This window comes from Balaenoptera ricei, chromosome 11 (genome assembly GCF_028023285.1).
Source record: "Balaenoptera ricei isolate mBalRic1 chromosome 11, mBalRic1.hap2, whole genome shotgun sequence".
In the NCBI taxonomy this organism is placed as follows: Eukaryota; Metazoa; Chordata; class Mammalia; order Artiodactyla; family Balaenopteridae; genus Balaenoptera; species Balaenoptera ricei.
The window spans coordinates 5,553,833-5,576,858 of record NC_082649.1 but is presented as its reverse complement, the minus strand read 5'-3'; the positions used below and the strand labels follow the sequence as shown (position 1 = coordinate 5,576,858).

General features: G+C 50.3%; 1 protein-coding gene and 1 long non-coding RNA gene across 7 annotated transcripts in view; one reads left to right on the top strand and one right to left on the bottom strand.

Annotated features, from left to right (window-relative positions):
* The window catches only part of SSR1 (signal sequence receptor subunit 1), a 31,783-nt gene extending 13,293 nt beyond the window's left edge, over nucleotides 1–18,490 (top strand). Inside the window, exons 8-9 of one of the 3 annotated variants that reach the window (XM_059937866.1) lie at nucleotides 5,223–5,286; nucleotides 17,884–18,010. In XM_059937866.1, the coding sequence (XP_059793849.1) occupies nucleotides 5,223–5,286; nucleotides 17,884–17,908 (89 nt within the window). In that variant the 3' untranslated portion in view covers nucleotides 17,909–18,010. Of the gene's footprint in view, nucleotides 1–5,222; nucleotides 7,535–17,883 lie in introns of those variants that run through there. The other 2 variants (XM_059937865.1, XM_059937867.1) reach the window with 2 other exon arrangements.
* On the bottom strand, nucleotides 93–22,678 carry LOC132374302 (uncharacterized). 4 transcript variants are annotated; one of them, XR_009505631.1, is made up of 5 exons: nucleotides 22,601–22,654; nucleotides 9,272–9,385; nucleotides 8,991–9,154; nucleotides 7,536–7,642; nucleotides 93–405 (listed from the first exon to the last, which is right to left on the bottom strand). It is a non-coding gene; the product is annotated as an uncharacterized LOC132374302 (long non-coding RNA). The 4 variants fall into 4 exon arrangements; XR_009505634.1 differs by lacking the exon at nucleotides 22,601–22,654 and adding an exon at nucleotides 22,271–22,594; XR_009505632.1 differs by lacking the exon at nucleotides 9,272–9,385 and having other exon boundaries at nucleotides 22,601–22,678.
* Nucleotides 22,679–23,026: the final 348 nt, after the last annotated feature.

The following is a 23,026-nucleotide window of genomic DNA, read 5'->3' as shown; positions in this document are numbered from 1 at the left end:
TAATCTTTATAGAAGAATATAGATTTTTTTTCTCCAATTGTAATTGGACTTTTTAAAAACATTTGCCATAAAAGCAGTATGGCTTCATTGCCTTTTTTTAAACAATTTTTAAAAAATTTATTTATTTATTTATTTATTTTTGGCTGCGTTGGGTCTTTGTTGCTGTGCGTGGGCTTTCTCTAGTTGCGGCAAGCGGGGGCTATTCTTCGTTGCGGTGCTTGGCCTTCTCATTGCGGTGGCTTCTCTTGTTGTGGAGCACGGGCTCTAGGCATACGGGCTCAGTAGTTCTGCCCCAGGGGCTTAGTTGCTCCGCGGCATGTGGGATCTTCCCGATCGGGGCTCGAACCCGTGTCCCCTGCGTTGGCAGGTGCATTCTTAACCACTGCGCCACCAGGAGGTCCTGCCCTTTTTTTGGGGGGTGGAAAAGAAAAAAAGTTCAGAGATAACCTCCTGGCTCCCCTAGTTCCATTTTCCATAGATATTTGGTACTTCTGTGTTACTCTAAGTGTTTTCTACACATGTACCAGCTTATATGTCTGTTGTGTCTGTGTGTGTGTGTTTACACAGATGGCGTCATGTGGCACACAGTTCTACAACCTGAGTTCTTTTGCCTTGGATGTCTTTTTTTGATAATTACTTACATATTTACCTTATTCTTTTTAATAACTACATAGTATTCTTTTACAGTTCTTTTATATAAATGTGTCAGAATTAAGCCTGTTCTATATTGAAGGATGTTTGTTATTTCCAGTTTTTTGCTCTTAAAATTAATACTCTAATGAATATTCTTAATATATAAAATTATGGGATAATTTAAAAAATTAAGATGTAATTGACATATAACATTAGTTTTGCATGTACAACATAATGATTTGATATTTGTATAAAATGTGAAATGATCGCCACATCATCTAGTCAACACCATCCCACACAGTTAAAAACTTTATTTTTCTTGCGATGAGAGCTCTTAAGATCTATTCTCTTAGCAACTTTCAGATATACACTACAGTGTTAACTATAATCACCATGTTGTATATTAAATATTTGTGACTTATAACTAGAAGTTTGTACCTTTTGACCCCCTACTCCTATTTTGCCCACTCTCCTACCCGGGATAATTTTTTTAAATTAATTAATTAATTAATTTTTGGCTGCGTTGGGCCTTCGTTGCTGCACGCAGGCTTTCTCTAGTTGTGGCGAGCGGGGGCTCCTCTTCGTTGCGGTGCGCGGGCTTCTCACTGCGGTGGCTTCTCTTGTTGTGGAGCACGGACTCTAGGCGCGTGGGCTTCAGTAGTTGTGGCTCGTGGACTCTAGAGCACAGGCTCAGTAGTTGTGGCGCATGGGCTTAGTTGCTCCGCGGCATGTGGGATCTTCCTGGACCAGGGCTGGAAACCGTGTCCCCTGCACTGGCAGGCAGATTCCTAACCACTGCGCCACCAGGGAAGTCCCCAGGATAATTTCTTAAAAGTAGAATAGCTAGGTCTAAGATTATGCACATTTTAATTTTTATGGAAAGTGTTCCATTTCCTTCCCGAAAGGTGCCAATTTATGTTCTCAGTAATGTATAATATTGCCTGTTTCTCCTCCCCTCTTACTAATCATTCTCAAGTGTTAAGTATAATAAAATGTTTTAATCTGCCAGTATGTTACAAAATGGTATCTCATTTTTCATTTACAGTTAAGACTGAGGTTTGGCTTCTTTATGCATATTTATTGGCTACTTAGTATTTCTTTTCCTGTGAATTGGCTGTTCAGGTTCTTTCCAAGTTTATAAATTGACTTGTCTTTCTATGTTGAAACGCAGGTGCAGTCTGGTAGGCACTTTAGTAAGAGCATAGGAGGGGCCTTCTCCAGGTAGGAGAGTAGGGAGATCATTCACAGAAGGGGTTGACCTTGGCCGATTCTTGAGTTCTGTGAGGGAAGAGTCTTTTTTATGTGCTCTGCTATGGCCTTCTGACTTTCCTTCTAGCCAAATGGCAGCCATCAGATACTTTAAAGCAGAGAAATAACAAATTCATGTTTTTTTAAAAAAATTATGTGATAGTTTTGTGGAGGCTGGCTAAGAAGTGGGAGCTACTGGACCCAGGGATACCAGTTAGGTGATTTCAGCAAAGCATACGAGGAACCATTAGGGCCTAAGCTAAGGCAGTAGTGAATGGGAATAAAAGGGAAGAGAAGGATATTTCAGAAGTGGAGCCGGTCGGGCTTTCAGTGACTTTTTGGTAGTTTCAGGAAGGGAGGAGTCAGGGCGCTCTGAGTTTGGGCAGCTGGATGGAAGATGGTCCCATTAACAGCAGGGACTCTAGGAAGAGGAGTGTCTGTGCACAAGGAGGGATGGGTCTGAGTTGGTTGGATCTGTGAGTGTGAGGAGCCCGTGCAACTCCGGTGAGCATGTGAAAGAAAGCGTGTATAGAGCTCAGGCGAATCAAGACTTGGAGACGTTGGGACGTGGAGCCTAGGAGACAGCTGAGGGTCTCTTTAAGGACAGATTTCCCACGTCATCCGGCATTCAGTGTAGCAGGAAGTGGAATTGGGTGGAAGTGTAGACCATGGCCTCTGCAGTGCAGCAGGATTGCTTATGTAGACTGGGAGATTGGGTTCATAGTATCTTGCTCCCTGACTTGTTATTCATGAACTTAAAAGCTGAGAATTATTACAGTTACAGAACAAAATTCCAATCACGTATAACTATTTTCATTCAGTAAGTATTATCTACGGTGCCACAACACTATGATACGCTAGGTTCTGAGTGGTATGTTAAAAAGAAGGTAAGAATATACGTATTACTGTTTTTCAGTTTACATTTTTGCTTGAGGAAAATAAAGTACATATGTGAAATAATATGTGATGTGCTAGAATGAATAATGTAGACAACTTAAAAGTTAGGAAAGGGGGATCATATTTAGAGTCAAAGGAAGTCTTGTTGAAGGAGAGAATAATCACGTGTGTCAGGTGATGAGTCTCGTTTAGACTGTAAAGGAAGAAGCGTGGTTTGAAACAATTTGATCCCATTACTAAGAAGTTTTTTCTTGTATGTTTTGCGTTTCAGAGTAGGGTGCTTCAACTTCCCTGAGGTCTTTTAACTGTAAGTGACAGGTTAGCTGATTTTAATAGAAAAATTATAGGATCTTCGCTAAATGCTGTTTCATATGTGTACATAGGGAAAGCTTCATCAGAAGCTATGACTATGAAGTCTTCTGTGTAATGTGACTTTAACTCAGGGATCTGTTAGAAAACTGTGACATGTATCTCATTAATTAAAAAAAAAATCCATCTGAAAGTTATTTATATAGTATTTCCCCACAGGTGAGGTAGGAAATTAGATTATGCAGTCCCAGAAAGAGGAAAGGGACCATTTTAACTTTCTGCTAACATCTTGCCTTTCTCTTTTCTAAAATGAAAAAAGTTGGAGTGAGTTACCATTTTACTACAATTTAGTCTTTTTTTAAATGGGCAGGAGAGGCATTTTTGGATCTGCCCCATTTATTCAATATGAGACATCATGTTTAGGGTTTTCTGTTTTTGTTCTTTTTTTAAAGTTTTTTAGGGTTTTGGGGGTGGTAAGAAGGAGGTGGTTTCCTTTGATGACTGAGAAGCACCATTATACACATTTCACTGTTCTTTGCTGAAATGAAACGCCACTTTCTAGGCTGTTGAGGCATTTGGAGCCATTTTCCCCAAAGCTGGATGACTCCGGGCTGCTCTGTGTGTGTTTCATTTGTCTGCTGCTTAACTCTGATGAGCTAGACATGTGGGAGGGGAAGGTTTTAGACTCACTGTTAAGGTAAGTTGGATCGGCTGTCTTACTGATGGAGTGAAATTCATGTGTGTTGGACGAACAGGCTTTGCAGGTTCTCCGAGGCTCTTTTTTGTGTATTCCTGTATTTAAAACCCTGCTGCAGGGGGTTGACATTGTTGGGAGTCAGTAAGGACCATTTTAATCCATAGTAACAGCTGTGTCCACATAGGTGGCTGTTAGATTCTGAAGCATTTTTTGAAAAAAAAAAAAAGATTATTCAGCTGCTGCTTATGTTTAAAAATTATTTAGGAGTAGAAGACGCAGTAATTCATAGTCTAACCTTTCTGAAAATTTGATGAAAGTTGTAGGCTTTCTTTGTCAGAAAAGTGCTTCTGTGCTCAGCTTTAGGCACTGGAGCCCCCAAAACACATCGTTACCAACCTCAATAAAGCACTGAGGCCAGCTCTCACGTGATATTTCAGTCATTAATTCTTAAGCAGTTTTTTGAAAAGAATTTTTAGCTTCTAAATATTCTTTGTAAACATTTACTGTATATTTTTTTAAACTGGAAAAATAATTGTAATGTGTAACTTATTCCGCAAAGAACTTACGTTCCTAATAGGTTAGGTGCTCCTAGAAAATATGAAAAAGACAATGGTCAGAAGACAGTCTTTCACTTTTTAAAGAAACTTCTAGATGACTCCTTACTGGATAGAAGTGGAAGAAACTCAACACTAGTTTATTTTTTGCTTAATAGACCACACTAAGACTCTAACATAAGAGAAAAAAGTAAAAAGATAGTGCTTATGTGCGTAGGATGCTTTTAGTATTGATGTGCTGTATAATTTCCTTTAACCTGCTGCTCATTTCAGGTAAATTTATGAAATTACCAAAAATTATGCAAACTGCATGGCACTGCATTTATAAATATTAAGTCTTTAATTTGTAATCAATATAAAATTTTTATGCTATTTGTAAAGAGTTTACTTATGCATGTATCATGTATAAACATGCTGAGCTGTAGAGTTCAAGATTTTGTATGGTAGCTTCAACATTACAGTGATCAAGATTAGATCTTTTCCCACCCTAATTGCAAAAAGATTTAATTGACATATAATGAATGACATATTAGTTCCAGGTATACAACATAATGATAGATAACTTGTACACATTGGAAAGTGGTCACCACGGTAAGTCATCATCTGTCACCATACAAAGTTACCAAAAAAATTTTTTTGTGTGTGATGAGAACTCTTAAGATTTACTTAGCAACTTACAAGTAGGTAGAGTTTCATTTTGAGTTACCTCTTGAAGGATTATTTTAAAGGTTAAAAAACCTATGCTAGATAAGAGGTATTTATTATTAGATGGTCTTCTTGCATGTGTCGTTTTCTTAACTTAATGGTAAAGTTGAAGGAAAATGCTTTTGAATTGAACACATACACGATAGCCAGGCAAGTCAGAACTTTCTCTTTTCTTCCAGATAAAGCTTCACCAAGAAGGTTGCCCAGGAAACGGGCACAGAAGAGATCGGTGGGATCTGATGAGTAAATGTTCTTTGTGCAACAATTCGGTCTTTACTTAACCCGCCCTAATGTTTTTCGGCCTGATGGGAATTAGTGCAGAGAAGCTATATCACCATAGAAGGCAACTACCACTTAATGTGTGGACTGAGCAATCAGAGTCTGTGGCGGTAACATTGCTGAAAATGCACTGCATTTATTTTTCTAAAGTAACAAATTTGGTTTTTTTTAAAACCATTAAAATCTATGTGAGTGTGTGTGTGTATGTATGTGAGCAGTTGGTCTTACCAGAATCATTGTTGAACTATCTGAAGCATGCCTTTAGAATACTGAATATAATGCTATTGTCTCTTCCTTTTGGACATTTTCTGACATTTTCCCCCAAAACTCAGCATTTGCCCTGTATGACTGTAGATGTCCTGCCTTGGACTGTTTTTAAAGAAAACAACGTTTCTTCTTTAGAATAGCGCAAATCCCGCTTGATGGCACAAATTTGTATGTTGTTGCTGTTTTACAACTAGTATTCTAAAGGCACGAGCAGGCGTAGCTGCTTTTTAGCAGTAGAACTGTTTTGGTATTTTGCTGCTGTTTACTATAATGCGCACCTTCCGAAACCTTCCCAAATAAGTTCAAGGAATTTGGGGATCTCTAGCACCAAAATTGTGAAACATGAAAATTCTGGTTTTGATACATAAAACCAACTTCACTCTCTTTTTTTAAAAGAAAAAAGGTACATATGTGGAAACTGAGTTGTCCACTGTTCTATTTCTGACCCAAGAGATAGCTCTGGGATGATTTTTAGACCACTCTGTTTTGTTTTTTTAAGAGAGCATTTTCCTCTCCTTAATAGAAGCATCTTGCTTAAGAAAAGTTGCCTTGGTCTACAGACTAAGCAAAATTCCAACTAATCCTAACCTGTTAAAGAGTTGATAGATAATTTTTAATGGTTAACCAATTGTTTTTTATCTAATCTTTCTTTGGGGTATTTTGGTTGTTGATTTTTTTTTTTCCAAAAGTTAATCTGAAGAACTCCAAAATTTTAAGCACTTAAGGTATCAGAACCAAAATTAATTGGGCTTCATAAAATCCCTCTTAGTTGCCCTTGCCCTAGGTAGTAAATTAAGTTTGGCGTTATTGTCAGGCTGGATAAGCAGCAGAGTAAAACAGTATGAACACATCCGAGGCTTTTCCCTCTGTCTTCAAGTCAAGTCATATTCTCCCACGAAATTTTGTAAGGAAATGGTAAGTGAAATTTTAGTAGCTGTTTGTTTAATTCCTGATCTGTCTTCATTATAATGAACTGACCCCTCTTTACTATAATCCCCACCTGCACCCGTGCCCACACAAAAAAACAACGAAACAACACAAATGAGAAACCTTTCCAAGTTGCTTAAGTCCTTAAACATCTGAGCCAAAGACAATGACGATAAAACAAGTTACTGTAAAGCTGTTAACCGCTTTGCAAGTAGGGCTAAGGTGTCAAATTAACTATATTGGCAGTGCTGAGCTATAAACTTTCTATACCTGTAATATAAAGTGTTTGAGTTTTTAATTGGGCTGTATGATCAGTAGTTTAGTTTGGAAAGCTCTGTGAGCTCTAAGAAACCGCATGGTTTTTATTTGATGTAATATAGGAGACCCTCCACCTTCTCAAGGAATATTGATATATTTCAAAACATTTTTGTGAATGTCCAAATTTGTGAAATTACTAGGACATAATGAAGTAAGGTGTAATCAAAAAATTTAAATGACCTCTACAGAGCATTTTACTGAATTCCTGGTGATACTTAGGCAATGGCAAAGCCACGCTGAGTTACAAGTGCCAGGCCTTCTGACTCCTGAGTAATCTGCCTTATATGTATTAGACCTTCCATATCTGAGGTTCAAATTAGCGCACGGAAATTATGTCATATTTTATTTTTTAGCATAGATTGGGAACACTTAAATTTTGAAGTCCTCAGATGCCAGGGGTCTCTGTAGTGTCAGTGTTTAACAGAAACTAACTCCATAATGAATGGAATTCAATTCCACACATGGTTTGTTCAAGCACACTTACTTAATAAGTAGCCTGTTTTTTAAATGTCTTTTTTAAATGTAAATATTTGAAGTTTTTGTTTGTTTTGATATATTAATTTGCTACACCAACCATGGTTTCAGAATTCATCTTTTGAACAACTTGGTTCCAGAGTCTGTAAAATGAACTGAGAATCTTGTGTATTAAGCCTGTCACTGGGACGTGTGAGAATAATGTGTTCATAAAGCATGGATCTCACCTTGGTTGTACAGCTGCATCATTCATTTCATGGTCTTACATAGTAAGTGACTTGTAAGACTGTTCCTGCCCCCTTGAAGAGGGAAATGGTACCTCCAAGGTAGAAGCCTGAGGAAAAGAGAAATCAGAGGGAAAGGATCATTGACTTGACTCTAGTGAAGTTTTTCATTTTAAATAAGCTTCAGAAAATAGTGACTTTGATAGGAGGAAAAGGCAAATTTACATCTTAAAAAAAAAAAAAATTTAAAAAGCCACTGCCCTGCCCTAAAGGTGTATTTGCAGTTCATGAGCCTGGAATTGTGTTTTGGCTCTGTTGGGAAGAAGCAAACGGTGGTGATGTGATATTGAAGCCTTTCCTTAATGACTGGTGCTATTTTGGAGGTACAGGAGTAGATAAATGTAACAGTATGTGAGGCTCTTATATAGCATTCATCTTTTGTGGTACAATGATATCCATACCCTTGGTATGAAGGAAAATTTATTTGGCTAGAGCATTTAAATAACTTTTTTTTTTTTTTTTTAACCAATGAACTTGGCGCAATACACATCATTTCTGCAAGATTTTGATAAATTACACCCTTGCGTTTAAAGACATTTCCAGATACACTTGAAGTAATTTACCACAGTTTTGGACGGCATCATTTATAGCTGTAAAATGAACAAATTTGCTCTAATTTTATTAAATAAAATCTTACTTTTCTTTGAACTAGTATCTCCAGCTTAGTGAAGAGCAACTTGACACATAAACAAGACCCTGGTTATTCAAGTGAATGGAATGTTGATCTGTATTCGTAAGATCATCATCCTTAGAAGAGAACAGGAGGGAAGGACAAAACTTGGGGACTGACTTGTGAACATCTAAATAATTTCTTCAGGACTCTTACTCCTTTTCCATTTCCACAAAAGGCTGGACTTACACAGTAGTTAATTACATAATCTGAAGTTTTAGAGTTTTTTTTTTCTTTTAGATTTTGGAATCATATAGGAATATGATTAGGGTTTGGGTACCATTTAGCTGCTTTTTTTTTTTTTTAAGGCAGTAGGAAAGGAGCTCATTTATTAAACATCAGCCATGTACTGTGTTCCGTTGGGCCTTTCCATTTATCATCTCATAAACCTTCACAACAACCCACTGAAAGAAGGTGATAACTGTTCATTTTATACACATGGGAAAAACCAAAACCTCCGAGTTTAAGAAGCTCGTGCGAGGTTTTGTACCGACTCTGGATTCAGACCCGTCTTACTCTGGATCTTATATATTCTCTTCCCTGTACCAGGTTTAAGATGGAGACTTTATAAAACCAAGCATTCGGGCAGCTTAAACAAATACTTGGTTTTCTAGAATCCAGCGACTAGCAAGTTCAAATAACCTCATGGTTATTTCAAAATCATGGTTAAAAACATTTTCTTCAAGGTGGGTTTTCTAGTTTGAATTTTCAAGGACTGAAAGACTCACCTTCGTGTTAGAGGTGAGAGTGATGATCTCCCTGTTCTTGGGCTACACACACACACGGGGATGGAGCTGGGAAGCGGGTTAGGCATCTGTCGTGTCTTCCTGTTCAGACAGCGGTTTCCCTCAGTAGGGCACAATGGAGCATTAAAAAGGAAACCTAGCATCACCTGGAGAACACAGGAAGGACAGCCCTTATTTAAAGTTCAGAAACCACAGCTGAAGATGACTGGGCTAGGCCCTTCTTGATCTCCTGCCGCCCCTCACGTATCTTTCTGTTACGGTACCTGTGAACGACTGATCACCTCATCCTGTCTCATTGGCCTGTCTGCTGGGCCATGATCTTTGTGTCTTGCTGGCCTTTTGTCCCGGCTTCTAGTTCACAGCCCTCACATGGAAACCTAACACAAGGGTTTGAAGAAGACAAGGAAACGTGGGCCAGTGTTTACTGGCCGTCTTCCTAAGGGCTGTGTTCAGGAGTCCTGCTGATAACCCAGTATCTATTGTTGGCAGTTCTGTGAGGCTGAACAGAGAGAGGTGGGGCCGCGTGGTGTGCCGGCCTGGGGATTAGGGCGGAGTCTGCCCTGGCCAGGAACCAGTGGTGACGGTGAGAAGGCAGCTCACCTCTGGCGTCTCGGTGTGTTTTTTACATTGAGAAATACCTGGAAGTCCCAGTTTGATTCGTACCTTTGCCTAATACAACGTCAAATGATTTTTTCTCCTTAAATCTAGTTTACTTTAGCAAAAAGAAAGAGGACTGAGGTATAGAATGGACTCGCATCGGTCTGCTTGGGTTCAAATCCCGGCTCGCTCTTCTGAGTTGGAGGCACTGGGTTTTCAGCCTGGGGTGCCTGACCCCCGGGGTTATGAGGTGCCGAGGACACGGCCCGGCACGTGGGTGAGTGCTGCCACAAACGCCGTGTTGCAGGAACAGCCCGTGAAGCGCGCGCGACGCAGGTGCGGGTAGTGCTTTTTGGGCTTCGTTGTGGAGTGATGGTTAAACTCTACCGAATAGAAAAGTAAAACAGTGTTCGTTTTTAATGAAAGAGTAAACGCCTTAAGATGGACATGCAAGGGGGCCAGCTCTAATAATGGGTCTACTAATGAACCAGCGTTCCGGGGCTGCCCGGGGTGTTAGAGCCTGCACACGCAGCTCTCGGGACACTTGGGGAGGCGGCACACGTTCCACTGATGCCATCGCCCGCCGTTCAAAAAACAGTTCTGAAACGCCTCTCAGAATTTCTTACAGCCTCAGGCCGAGCCAGCCAAAGATCATCGGCCTTAACGTTTTTTCGGAAATCCATTGGTCCCATCATCCATCTGAATCACATTTGTCAAAACGGGTGCTCAAGCTCTAAACGCACGTTAGAGAGGAGCGTGAGAAACGAGTAGGTCGGGAGCAGCGTTCGGGGGGCGCAGATGCGCGTCAGGTCGCCGCGGCCCCGCCCGCCGCCTCGCTAATCCGCCCCGCCCGCCGGCTCGGGCCCGACGCCTGCGAGGTGCTGCGCTGCGGCTGACGCGCGAGACGCCTTACCGCGCTCTGGTCGCGCCACGCAGGACTTGCTTGGCAGTTTCTCTCCGAGGTAGGCCCCTTCTGTGCCCTAAGTCAGGGTACCTGTCGAGTGTACGTGAACGCCCGGCCGCCGGCTCCGGTCTCCCAGGGGCGCACCGCCATCGCCCGCGGGGCGGGGTCCTCGGCGCCGCGGGGAGCGGGCAGCAGGCCCGGGGCCCCTGCGGCGCCGGGCACTTGAGTGTCAGACTTGCAGTACTTTCCCGTCTTGCGTGACTTTCTCATCCTGTTCACGACCGAGTGACCGTCTCACAGTTAAAATACCGCTGCGTGTTTTCAAAATGTGCCCCTGCGAGGGGTGGCCTCTGTCCCCACGGAGTGGAAGCGCGACCCGGAGCGGCTGAGGCTGCCGTCCCGAAGCTGCAGGGCGCACGGTGGCGCGAGGGTGGCTCCCGTGGGGGACCTGCCTTCGTCGCATTCCTCCCGGACAGCACACCTGCTGGCGCCTGAAGACTCTCCTTTCAGGGACCAGCGGCGAGAGGCCGTGGCCGCCCCGCCGTGTCTGTGCCTCGAGGGCTTGCCCGCGCCCGCAGCCGCCTGCCCGGGGCGCCTCCGTTCCTGGCACCAAGTCCCGTCTCCAGATCCTCGGGAGACTTCTCTCCGGGCCTGGCCTCCGTCCCCCCGTCCTCCCCGTCCCCGCTTCTGTCCTCCCGTGCCCCTGGGCGGAAACCTTCTCGTCCTCAGTCTGGCGTGTTCTCTTGCCCCTCTGGCTGTTCCGGTTCCGGTCCTCCTGGGCTCCGGGCTTCCCCTTCTTCACTGGGCCTTCAGTCTTCTTCTTTTCAGCCCAGCTTCTGCCCCAAAGACCTCTCCTGGGATCTCCGCTCCCTCGTCCCCGGCCTTGACCTGTGCGTCTAGCCCCTGGACGCCGGCCCTTGGATTCCCCCTGCCCTTCTAGCTGCCCGTGATTCACTTTCACTTAAATGTTTTACTGTAACCCCAAACCAACAAGTCACCGATGTTTATTTCCCTCCATACATCTCTGTCCTTCTTCAGTAACATGACTCCTGTTTATCCAACATTAAACCTTAAAGAGGCCCAGGTACAGTGATTTGCCCTTAAATATTTAATACATTCTTACTAATTTACCTCTGCTATGAATTAAATTAGATTTCAGTTCTCTCCATTTCAAAATCTTAACAACTTAAGAACTTTAAAGAAATCCGAATCTATTCAGCATAGGCAAAAATACCTCTGGTTCAAAATACTTTTTTTTACATTTCCTACTTCACTGCAAGAGGTCTTGGGTGTCTGCTATTTTAATTCTAGTGGGCAGTGTATTTTAATCAGGCTATTTATGACAAAACGTTCTTCTGCAGTGTGGGTTTTATCTGGTGACAGTGAGAAAGTTATCTGGCCACCTTTAGGACTGACTAGTTAATGAAACATTTGAGAAAAGTTCCTGCTCAGTGAGTATTTGGAAATCACAGTTTTTCCAGTTTGGTAAACCCAAGAACACCCTTTTTTCTTGGTTATTTCCATTGGTCCAACCTACTGCCTAAACTCATCTTCAAACGCATCTCTTTATTTGCATATCACTAATTAAAGCTGATCTTGAAAGGATTTGCATTCAATACAGAATGATTTGTAACGTGCCAGTGCGTTTTACTGCTAGGTCTTCATCTTTGAGCACAAAGTGCATCTAAAATATTAAGCAAAGAAAGGAAGCTATGACCTTGATCTTAATTTCTCTCTGGAATTTGTAAAAAGCTTTACATATTTTCAACATACAGAATTTAGACATTTCAAGTGACAAGTTTTGTTTTAGAATGAAGAAGACTTAAGATGAGCTTTACATGTGCTGTTTGGCTGTGAGCTCTTTGACTTTTCAAATGATGGTCATAAGACACCTCCCCCTGACACACACACACACGCGTACGTATGTACGTGTGTGCGCATATTAAGTTTCAGTTCCCAGTAATTAGAGACTACATACTCTGACCGTTTAAACGTTTTTAAGTAAGCAGAGATGCCTCTTTGGTTTAACTTCATCAGTATATCACTGAGTCAGTACCGAGAATTTCCTTCTTTCCATGATTTTGTTGTGAGTGGTAGAGCTGAATTAATGTGTTCTTCATAGAAAAAGCAACTTTTGATTAGAAGCTGTGCATACTCTGGCGATTTAGTCTTTGTAACTATGTAATATTTTTAGTCTTTTCTGCTGAAAGGAAATGAATCAAAAAATATTAGGGCAGTAAGAACCAGCATTTTAATTTCTTCTCTACAATGCTTGAAACGCTCAGTATTAAGTAAATTTCAGATCAGTCCAAAGTCTGAAAAGAAATACACAAAATGCTAAAGCAGTTTTTGTGGTAGAGTGGTGGCTTTTTTTTCCTTTTCAAAGTGTTTGTAATGTGCTTATATTTTAGAATGGAAGAAATAAATACAAGTGTTAAATTTATTTGAGCCTCCTACGATGAGTATAATAATCGCAATGGTTGTAGGCAGCTTGGCTGTAGCCCAGAAAGAAAGTGAGCCCATTCGAAAACTTAGATGTTTCTGTCGCTTTACATGCTCAGAGAAAATCAAGATGGATTGGTAGAAAATCCTCAAAAGAGTTTTCCTTGGACGGCACCCAGGCTTGCTTCTCATCTGTTACGCCTTCACATTAATAAACCACCTGCATCTCCATCTGGGCCTGTGCCAGCCCGTGCTTGGCACTGCCGGCCCTCCCAGCCCCACCCCACACCGTGGCAGTGACTCCCTCTGCCCAGACGCCCCCCTGCATCGGCGCCCCCCGCAGCCTTCCCTCGTCCAGGGCGCCTGCCCTCCCGACGCCTCGCGCCACCCTGGGTGTCGGCCTCGTCCCTCACCGCTCCCTGGCCCTTCCGCTGCCCGTCACCCCCTTTTCGAATTTTAAGCTTCGTGACAGCAAGAGTTTCCAGTTACCGGGTCCCCAAGTCTTGGAACGGTACCTGGCATGTGGTAGGTGTTTAATAAATACGAGTTAACCTCACAGCCCTGCAGTGAAGTAGGTAACACCCCCGTCTTGCAGATGAGGAAACTGAATGTACAAGAGCAGTGACGTACTAAGACGCGGTCGACTGTGAAGTGGCAAAGCTGAGACTGGAACGCGGGCTGGTCTGTGTCCAGAGCCTTCACAGAATTCTGTTGCCTCCCTCGTAATACGGAGGTTCTCCCGGTGGCCGCACGGTCCCCATTCACTGAAAACCCAGGAGAAAAGAGGTCGACTTGCCGGCCTCATCTGCGCAGTGAGGATTCTAGGGAGGGACGGGGGCTGCAGCTCCACCAGGAGGCATTTACCAAACAGAGCCAAGGAAACTGGCAAGCGAGTGCCCAGGAGTTGCCGGGAAGGTGGCTCAAGTGAAATCCCGTGGGTGAGTTCCAGAAAAGGAAGTGAAACAATAGGGTGTCACAGCCGAGCTTCACACAATCAAGTAAGTTCCCAAATCGTGAGTGAATTGTAAACTTAAATAGTTTTCGTTAAACGTATAATCCAAGTTTGGCAAATTATATCAAGTTGAGACAATGAGATAAGGTATCAGAGGTGACAGCTCCAAAAGGAGAGTTTCAAGTCAGGAGGCTAGCTGGGTCATTAAGACTTAAAAAAAAGTTGCTAATTTTCTTACAAGGGAATAGTTCATTACCTGCATCATAACTTTAACTCAGTAGTATTCCTTCTCTGCAAGAATCCTCCAAATGACAGGGAAACATTTTAAAGCAGAACCCTGACTCCCAGGCCCCCTGAAACCCGTCTGCGCGGGTGTGTTCTGCTGCCCTCTGCTGCTCACGGGTGGTACAGCCATGACGGTTCATTCCCAGGGCCTCCCCAAGGCATCGCCAGAAAGACTGTTAGGAGTTGTCCTCCCCTAAAGCAAGCCACCTACTCCAAACACTGCAACCCACCGGCCTGGGCGTCCTGTGCTCCACCTCCACCCCAAACCAAACACGGGACTAAAGTGCAAATAACTGCTTTTGCTAAGACGTCAATGAAGTGACTTGGATTGAGTGCTCGTGTCACCTGGAGAGCTGGCCACACACACAGCACGTGCTCTCTGGGGCCTTGTCTCCCGAGAGAAACTTGGTCTCAGACAAAGCCACTGCCCGTCTGCTCTGCCTGCACCACGTCCACACTCACGTGTTTACTTCGGGTGCACTCGTGAAATACCTTCTCTCATTGGACATGAGTATGACGGTTAACAGCCCTTGTTTGAATCCAGACTCACCCACTTAGCAATCTTACACAAGTCACCTAATCGGTCCCACCTGTGTCTTCTTCCCTAGAATGGGGATAATCGTAACTAAAATTGTTAGTTATTAACGTTCAATCAATGTAAAGCCCTCACTATACGCCAAGTGTTTGGTTGGATTTGTTAAAGATACTGCATGAGAAGAGCAAGCCATCCCAGTGTCTGGCCCAGAGTAACCTCATTTTCACTACTAGGAATGTATTTTTTCCTCATTCCATAAACAATGTTCATTTGTCAGCCAACTGAAAACCATCATCATCAACTTTTTTTCCCTAGAACGGTGAAATTCTGTTTAAAAGGTGTGGTCCTTATATTTTTTTCTGTACTTAATAGAGCCTCATATAACATTAGAGCTGGAAAGAATCCACAGAGTCATCTAGGCCAGCTTTCTGGCCACCTGGCCAGGTGGCCTATCCCATCTTTGGACAGCTCAGCTAGTAGACAGTTCTTGCTGGAGCCCAGATCAGCTACCCTGTGGTCTGTGTCCTAGTTCTGCCCTCCAGATCATCTTTAAAAAATCTGCTTTCTCTCCCTTACAGCGGTCTTTTGTGTGCGTGAAGACCTCTATCACGCCTTCCTTTGTCAAAAATCTTTTATCCAGGCTCAAGTAAAAAGTGATAATAACTACCTCAACCTCATTTTTTCCCAAGGAAACAGCGCCTTTACTAAAATGATGGGAATTGTCTGCCCACTTAAATCTTTACCTATTTTATTGAATAATGGAAATTAAAGGGTCCAAAATGATTGCTTGAGATAAAGGATGAAAATAATTGCCATTCCTTCTCCCTCCAAATGAATCACTTCAACAACTATTTCTTGCTCTTAGGCGGCATTCACCAACCTTGCTGCCCGTAAGATTGGGGGTGGAGGAGTGGAGGTTTGCCTAGGGCGCCGTGGCCAGAGCTGCCGAATTCCGCCCAGGAATCTGCATTTTAATGCCCGCCACCGGTGCTCCCACAACTGCACTGCAGAACATTCGCCAGGAGAGTCTGGGTCTCGCCCGGCGGCCCCGCGTGCCCTCGGGAAGCCCTGGACTAGCTTGTGGCGGGACAGCGCACGCGCCGCAGCCAGCGGTGTCAGCCTGGACCTGAGTGGCCCCCCTGTCCTTGTACAGAAACGGGGCTGCTTCACTGGCCCCCGCCGTTGTCTCCTCTCCTCGTGTTGGATGCCTGAGGCCAGCTGAGGGTGGTGGTGGCCGCCGGGGAGGTGGTGAGCGCTTCCTCCGACCCGGGGCCTCTTCTAAGCGTCTCCCTCGTGTTGACTCTCAATGCTCGGGGCCCCCAGCCCCGTCTGAGGAGGATCTAGTAGCACCAGTTACTGCTGAGGGATGTAGACCAAGGTGTCCATGGACAGAGCCACTTGCCCGCGGCCACCCGGCTCCTGAGAGGTGGCGAGGCGCCCCGGGAGCTGACACAGGCGGCTCTGCCCCGCACCTGGACCCCGGACCCGCCCCGCCAAACCCCCGTGTCCCACAGACACCTCCAGCTCAACGCGGGGCGGGGGGCTCCTTCCCTGAACCACCTCCTTCGGGGTGTCCTGACTCCGTGGCGCCGTCACCGCCACAGGAAAAGCCCCTTCTGACGGGTCCCCCTGCACGCCACCTGCTAACAGCCCCTGGGACGCGGCCCTGGTCCCCAGTGGGTGGGCTCCCCGCGGCCGGTGAGCAGGGGACACACGCGGCGCCCACGTGGTGGCCGTGCCTGCGGTGCCACCGCCGGTCCGGTCCCCCCAACCCCGGCCACGAGGCGCCACCGGGACCCTCGGCGACGGCCCGGTCCCTCCCACGGCCTGCAGGAGCCGGACCCAAACCTCTGTTGCTGTCTCCGTGCGACCTCTGAACCCAGGCCCGCTCTGCCCCCAGCCTCGCACTCCCGCCCGCCCGCCCTCCGCGCCCTCCGCCCACACGCGGCGCCGGTGCCCTGCCCTCACCTGCCCGGCCGGCACCGAGTCTGGGAGCAGCCTTTAATTTTCATACAGTTTGGAACTTGGAGAAAAGCTGCGAAACACTGCACACGAATTCCCACACCCTCCGCCTTCACCCAGATCCTTAACTGCTGACCTTCGCTACAGACAGACCTGCACGAGACCCGCACCGTCCCTGACCCCTCCCGGGAACGGGCACGCGCTCTGACCAGGGCATGTGCCACACCGGTGCAGTGACCGCCAGGCCACAGGCCACGGCCAGCGCTCGCCACCTGGCCCAGCACCGCCCCCGGCCCGTCCTCCTGCTTCGGGGGCCGGTCCGGGTTCACGCCGTCCGTGCACTTGTCACGTGTCCGTGGGCCACTTGGGTCTGGACGATTCCTCGGCCTTTCAGGACACGGGCGCCTTGAGGGAGGGCGGGCCGGTAGCTCCGCGTGTCCCCGGCCGGGCCTTGTGCGCTGCGTCCTCGTGACGGGGCTCAGGTCGCGCCCTTTCGGCAGGAGACACGCGGCACGGCGCCCGGCCCTTCCCGTCGGTCCCTGTGACGTGGGCGCGGACCGCGGGCGAAGGTGGGGCCCTGCGCGGTCTCCCGGCTCCTCCTCCTCGAGGGAAGCTTCCTTAGGCCCCGCACGCCCGGCGCCGGGCTTAGGTCAGCGGCCTGGCCCGCCACGCCCTGGGCACCGGCCTCAGGGGGCCCAGGCCGCCCTGCCGCCCTGCCCTCCCGCAGGCCCCAGTCCAGACCTGGCACGGAGCGGGCGCTCGACAAACGTCTGCTGAGTGAATGCAAGAGTGAGTGAGACTCTGGGCGCCGCTCTAGTTGCAGAGCCGAGCCCTCCAAGTCTCTCCGGACGAGCCTGGGTGGGTTTTTGCTTTACGCCTGGCGCGTGGCTACGCTTTGGGCTTCGTTTCATGCCAGATCCTCACTCAGAGCATGAAAGTCTGACTAATCCCAATAAAGATTTCTTCTGGGAGTCGCAGAATAGACTCATTTTAGAAACTGGCCCCCAATCCGAGACTTTTCCATTTGTTTCTTCATGGGGGGCGGGGTAGGAGGAAGGGGATTCTCCAGGGCTTTTGGGCATCTGGACCCAAAAGAGCAGCACGAAGCGTCATTGGGCCCCGGCCTCGCCGGCCGCCCCGCGCCCCGACCCCGCAGGGAGGCCGCCCAGGAGCTGACCGTCTCCCTTTGTTGTTTCAGACGCAGGAGGGGGGAGGCGCACTGATGTCACCGGCCCTCCCGCAGCGCCGCCATCCCTCGCCACGCGGGCCGGGCCCCGCCACCAAGGCTGCTTGCTGCACAAGGACGCCGGCCTCCCTCCTCGTGACCCTCGGGACGGCGCCGGCCCCTCGGCGGGCTCTGCGGAGGCGCCACCGCCGCGCTGGCTGCGTGCCAGGGCTCAGCGGCCTCCGTGGCGCAGCTGCTGTGCGATGTCGTCCTCCGCCCGCGGGAGGACGCGTGGACCCGGGGCCCCACGCCGCCGGCTGCTCCGTCTGGCCTGCGCTTCCCCGTCACGGGGACGGCGACCCGGGCGGGATGCCAACCCGCGACGTGGAGGCTGGAACACACACCTTAGCGGCTGCCGGTGTCGACGTAGGGGATGTTCAGAGACGAGCCGGGCGGGGAGGGCTTGGTGCCGCGATGAGGGATGCTTCGTGAGGCACGCGTCCAGGTGACAGGCCCTTCCCCCGGGGCGGAGGCCCGCGTCTGTGTGCTGGGCTCACGACAGGCTCTTATTATGCTGACGTGAATTGAGTTGAACTGCACTGAATCGAATTGGACGGAAATAAATTGAACCGAAAGGCTACCGACAAGCGTCCACCTCTTGCTGAGTGCCAGGCCCCGGGGGTCAGGGATGCACAGGACCGTCCCTGGTCCCTGTCTTTGCACCGGCCAGGCCGTAACTGTGCGGCAAGAGCAGGCCGGGCCGGGGGCGGGCTGGGAGGGGGACACGAGAGGCGTCAGATTGTCGGGGGAGGTGCTCTGAGCTGAGCCTGCAAGTGCAGAGCAGGGGGGGAGGCAGGAGCTGAGGAACAGAAGAGATGGCGAGGAAGGGGATCCGGCCGGTGGGTGATATGGACACAGGTGCAGAGACACACTCGCGCGGGGGAAGCGCGTCTCAGGGCTGGCCCGTGAACCCCACGTGTGGAATCACCTGGAACATCCTCCAGACCTACAGTGGAGTCTCGGGGAGCTGGCCCAGGAATCTGCAGTTTCAAACAAACTCTACAGGTGGATTCGAAGTTTGAGACTCGCTGAGGGGTGACAGGGGGCCAGGCAGCGCTTTTCAGGGGGTGGGTGCGTCGGGGTCATTCCCGAGCCAAGAGACACTTCAGAGTACGTCGGCCCCCTGAGGGGCTGCTAACTCTCTCCCACCCCGCGCCTCCGCCCTGGATTCTAGGTGTTTGATGAGCTCCCCGGTGAGTGAGGCTGCAGCTGGGACACGGGCACCTCTGAGGAGGCGCCGATCTGAGGTTTGGAAGATTCCAGCCAGAGCGAAGGAAGCCCCACAGCTCTTCTCAGGCCCTGGGGGACAGACGGTCGTGATCTTTGGGGCACTCAGATCTGACCAGATGCACCTTCCTTCTCTCCACACCCATCCTAGGTTTCAGGCCCAGGAGCGTGGTCCTTAATACAATCACAAAATGCCTGGCGCTCCCGGATCTGAACGTGAGGCACCCGAGCCACGTTGCCCAGGGGTCCCGGCCGGGCAGCTGGAGGTCTGAGATCCAGGCGTCGGCAGGGTTGGTTCCTCCTGAGGCCTCCCCCTCCTTGGCGTGTAGATGGGCATCTTCTCCCCGTGTCCTCACACGGACCGTGCACACACATCCCTGGTGTCTGGGTCCAAACTCCCCCTTCTTATAAGACCAGTCAGATCGGATTAGGGTCACCCTAACTTAATCACCCTTTGAAAGGCCTCTCTCCAAATACAGTCACATTCCGAGGTGCTGGGGGTTGAATCTGGGGGGACACAATTCAGCCCATAACAGGCAGTACTTCCTTAGCTATGACATTGATCATATACGTGGTTAAGGGCTTTGATCGTCTAAGTACCATCTCTCAAGTTGAAGCTGCCCTTCCTTACCTCGTGGTCCAGTTAGCTTTATCTTCAGATAAACATGTAACATGTGCAGCCTCCAAACTCTAGAAATTTTTAGATTTCTAAGCAGCTTTTTGGTGAGCCTCTATCTCTAGTATCAACACAAAATTCAACCCCGGGCCCAGTGCTTCCCAGCCGACGCCAACCTTGCAGTGTGACGTAATGCAGAGGGCCTTGCCCAGCAAGCCTGGGACTCCAAAGGCAAAGCAGGACCCTCGTCAGCAAGCCTTCCCCACCCACGCACCGGGCCTCTGGCGCCCCCCGCCTCCCTCGGACGGCTCCTCGTGGACCGCTGAGGAGCCCAGGCCCCGCCAGGCCAGCGCTCGGGCGGAGAAGCCACCGGCGGGGGGAGGGACGCGACGCAGGCTTGGCAGTAACGGTCCCAGCTGCGATGCCCCCTCCCCGACTCAGGGTCCCCGCCGCCTTTCAGAAAATGGAAAGTCTCCAAACGAATAGATGATAGATGACAACTTTGTGTAACGTGTGGAAGCACTCACAGCGGTCACGTCAGGGAGACTATGAATCCTTTCCTCTATAATCAGAAGGAGAAGGAAGGCTTTTCCGTCCCCAGCTCTGTGTGACTACGGCTGCCACCGTCCCGGTCATGGCACCCTTGAAGGGGCCTCCCTCTCCCCACATGTCCCTGGAACAGAAGCTGAGGGTCTACTCGGTGAAGGCCGCGGGTCTCAGGGAGGCCTGGGGACTATTATTTTAGGCGGCTTCGATGTACTTGAAGCTCTGTACGTACCTGATGTTCTGGGAAAGGGGCACTTAACACCCATTCTGGAGATGAAGACATCAAATCCAGAGGAGCCAAGTCACCGTGGGGCTGGGATTTGAACCCAGGTCTGTCTGGCTCCGAATCCCATCAGCTGTCCCTGTGTCGCCCTCAGGACACCCTAGGCTGGGCAGGCCCAGCCTTCTGCACAGTAGGAAGCTCCGGGGAGCTTTAAAAACCCTCGGCGTGGAGCCCCACCCCAGAGACCGTTTAATGGGCCTCAGGTGAGGCCCCATCACCGGATGGGAACAGTCCCCAGGTGACCGTAATGAGCCGCCCAGGGAGAAGCCCCGCCTGCCACGCGCAGCACCTGCGAAGGTCGGAGCCACAGCCTATGCCCCCTGCCCCCCGCCAGTGGGTGGACTCATTCACTGAGAACTCGCATGTCCACGCGGCCTGGGCAGAAGCCCCAGTCCTGGCGCTGACCTGCTTGACGGATGAGACCCAAAACTGTGTCCCCGCCCCGCTGCCCAGACCACACGGCCCGCAGGGCCCGCCTAGGCGGGCTCTGTCCCCGTCTGCAAAACGCACACCGCGAGTCACTGCAACGTGCAGGCGCCGGGCTGAGGTTTGGAGGGGGCACAGGATAACTGCCCCGCGCGTCCTCCAGTCTAGCGGAGGAGACACAGCTCAGCTAAACAAAAGAAACGGGGAAAAAGGACAAATACATTCCACCATATGAAAAGAACCAAACAAGTGCCCAACTGGGGGTGCCCCATCGGGTGTGTGGGCCCGAGCGACGGTGGGCACAGGGAGGAAGAGACAGGTGTTTGCTATCGAGAGATGAGTGATTGTGAGCCCTGCCTGATCGCACACACGTGTGCACACACACACACATCCCCCCAGGCTTCAGCGCGAAGTAGGTTAACCTTTTTGCAGGGGCACAGAGGGTGCCGCTTCCTGCTACTACAGGCGGCTCTGCAGGCATAGGGAGCGTGGTTTCTTTGCCCCAGGGGTAACCCCATAAAGCTGCTGGGAACCCCCTTTCTTCTCTCTCTCCCCCTCCCCACCCCCATGACCTCAGGGATCCCCAGAGCTTCAGCTCCTACACAACTCACATCCGGCGCAGCCCTCACCTGTCCCCTGAGCTGCGGACGCCCCGCCTGGACGCCTGCCCACTGGACGCCGCAGCGGGCCCCGCAAACTCCCCCTCCCCCCGGCGACAGCCCCACCCCCAAGTCCTCCTCTGCGGAACTTTCCACCCGGGCAGTTCAGGGACAGCCGACTGGCCCTCTGCTCCAAGACTGGCATGTGACCCAGAGGTGGGCACGAGGCTCCGGCCAGACGGGTCACTGCCGGGTCCCCGGTGGGAAGGGGCAGCGGAGTGGCCGGGCTGGGGACCAGGAGGGTGAGCTGCCGGGGAGGCCGAGCGGGGAGAAGGCGGCTCTAGCACCGGCCCCGGGGTGCCTGCCCCCGCCGAGCGCCAGGCCCCCTCCCGGCCTCCCGTGCAGCCACTAGCACTGTCCCATGTCTGCATGAGCCGGTCCGAGCTGGCTTTTGTCCCTTTTTGCCATCAAAGGCTCCTCGAACAAGATGAGCCCACGGCCTCCAGGCCCAGCGACCAGCTCCTGGCCGGCCCCCCGGCTGCCCTGGTGGCAGCGCCGCCCGCGTCCGCCGCTCCGACCCGCACCCCGGCGCCTCGTCCCCCCGCGTCGCCCGCGCCCCGCTGCACCCCGGCGGCCCCCTCCATCCCCCTCCAACCCCCTCACCTGGGCCCGGACGACTTCAGCCATTTCCTCCCTGGGCCTCCCGGCTCCGCTCCGCCCTGCGCTCCGCCGCGGGATGTTTCTAGAACCAGCGCTGATCCGACAATCGACCTTCATCGACCCCCTCCTGACGCCGGAACCGCGCTCTCGACCACAGCTCTAATCCCCGGGCTCACGTGCGCTTCTCGCTGTCCCCGCCAGCGCCCCGGCCCGGGCCACTCAACGGCGTCGTCCCCTCCGAGGGCGACTGGCTTGCGCCTCCGCCCCGCACCCCGGGCCCCCCAGACCCCGGGGCAGCGGAGTCTGCGCCTCCCTCACCCTGGGGTTTCCTACCTGGCTCCGTAGGCCCCGAGCGCCCGCAGGTGATGCCTGAGCGAAGGAAGGAGGGACCCACCCACCACGTGCCCCCCGTGCCCGCCCCGCCGGCCCCGCCCCTCCTCGCCCGCCCCGCCCCGCCCCTCCCCTCCCCTCCTCGCCCGCCCCGCCCCGCCCCTCCCCTCCCCTCCTCGCCCGCCCCTCCCCTCCCCTCCTCGCCCGCCCCGCCCCGCCCCGCCCCTCCCCGCCCGCCCCGCCCCGCCCCTCCCCTCCTCGCCCGCCCCGCCCCTCCCCTCCCCTCCTCGCCCCCCCTCCCCTCCCCTCCCCTCCCCGCCCGCCCCGCCCCGCCTCCAGCTTCCCTCCGGGGCTGCAGATCAGCGTGACATCGTTGGGAAGCTCACCTCCTGGAAGCCAATGCGCACGCTTTTCTGGCTCCTTTCTTTC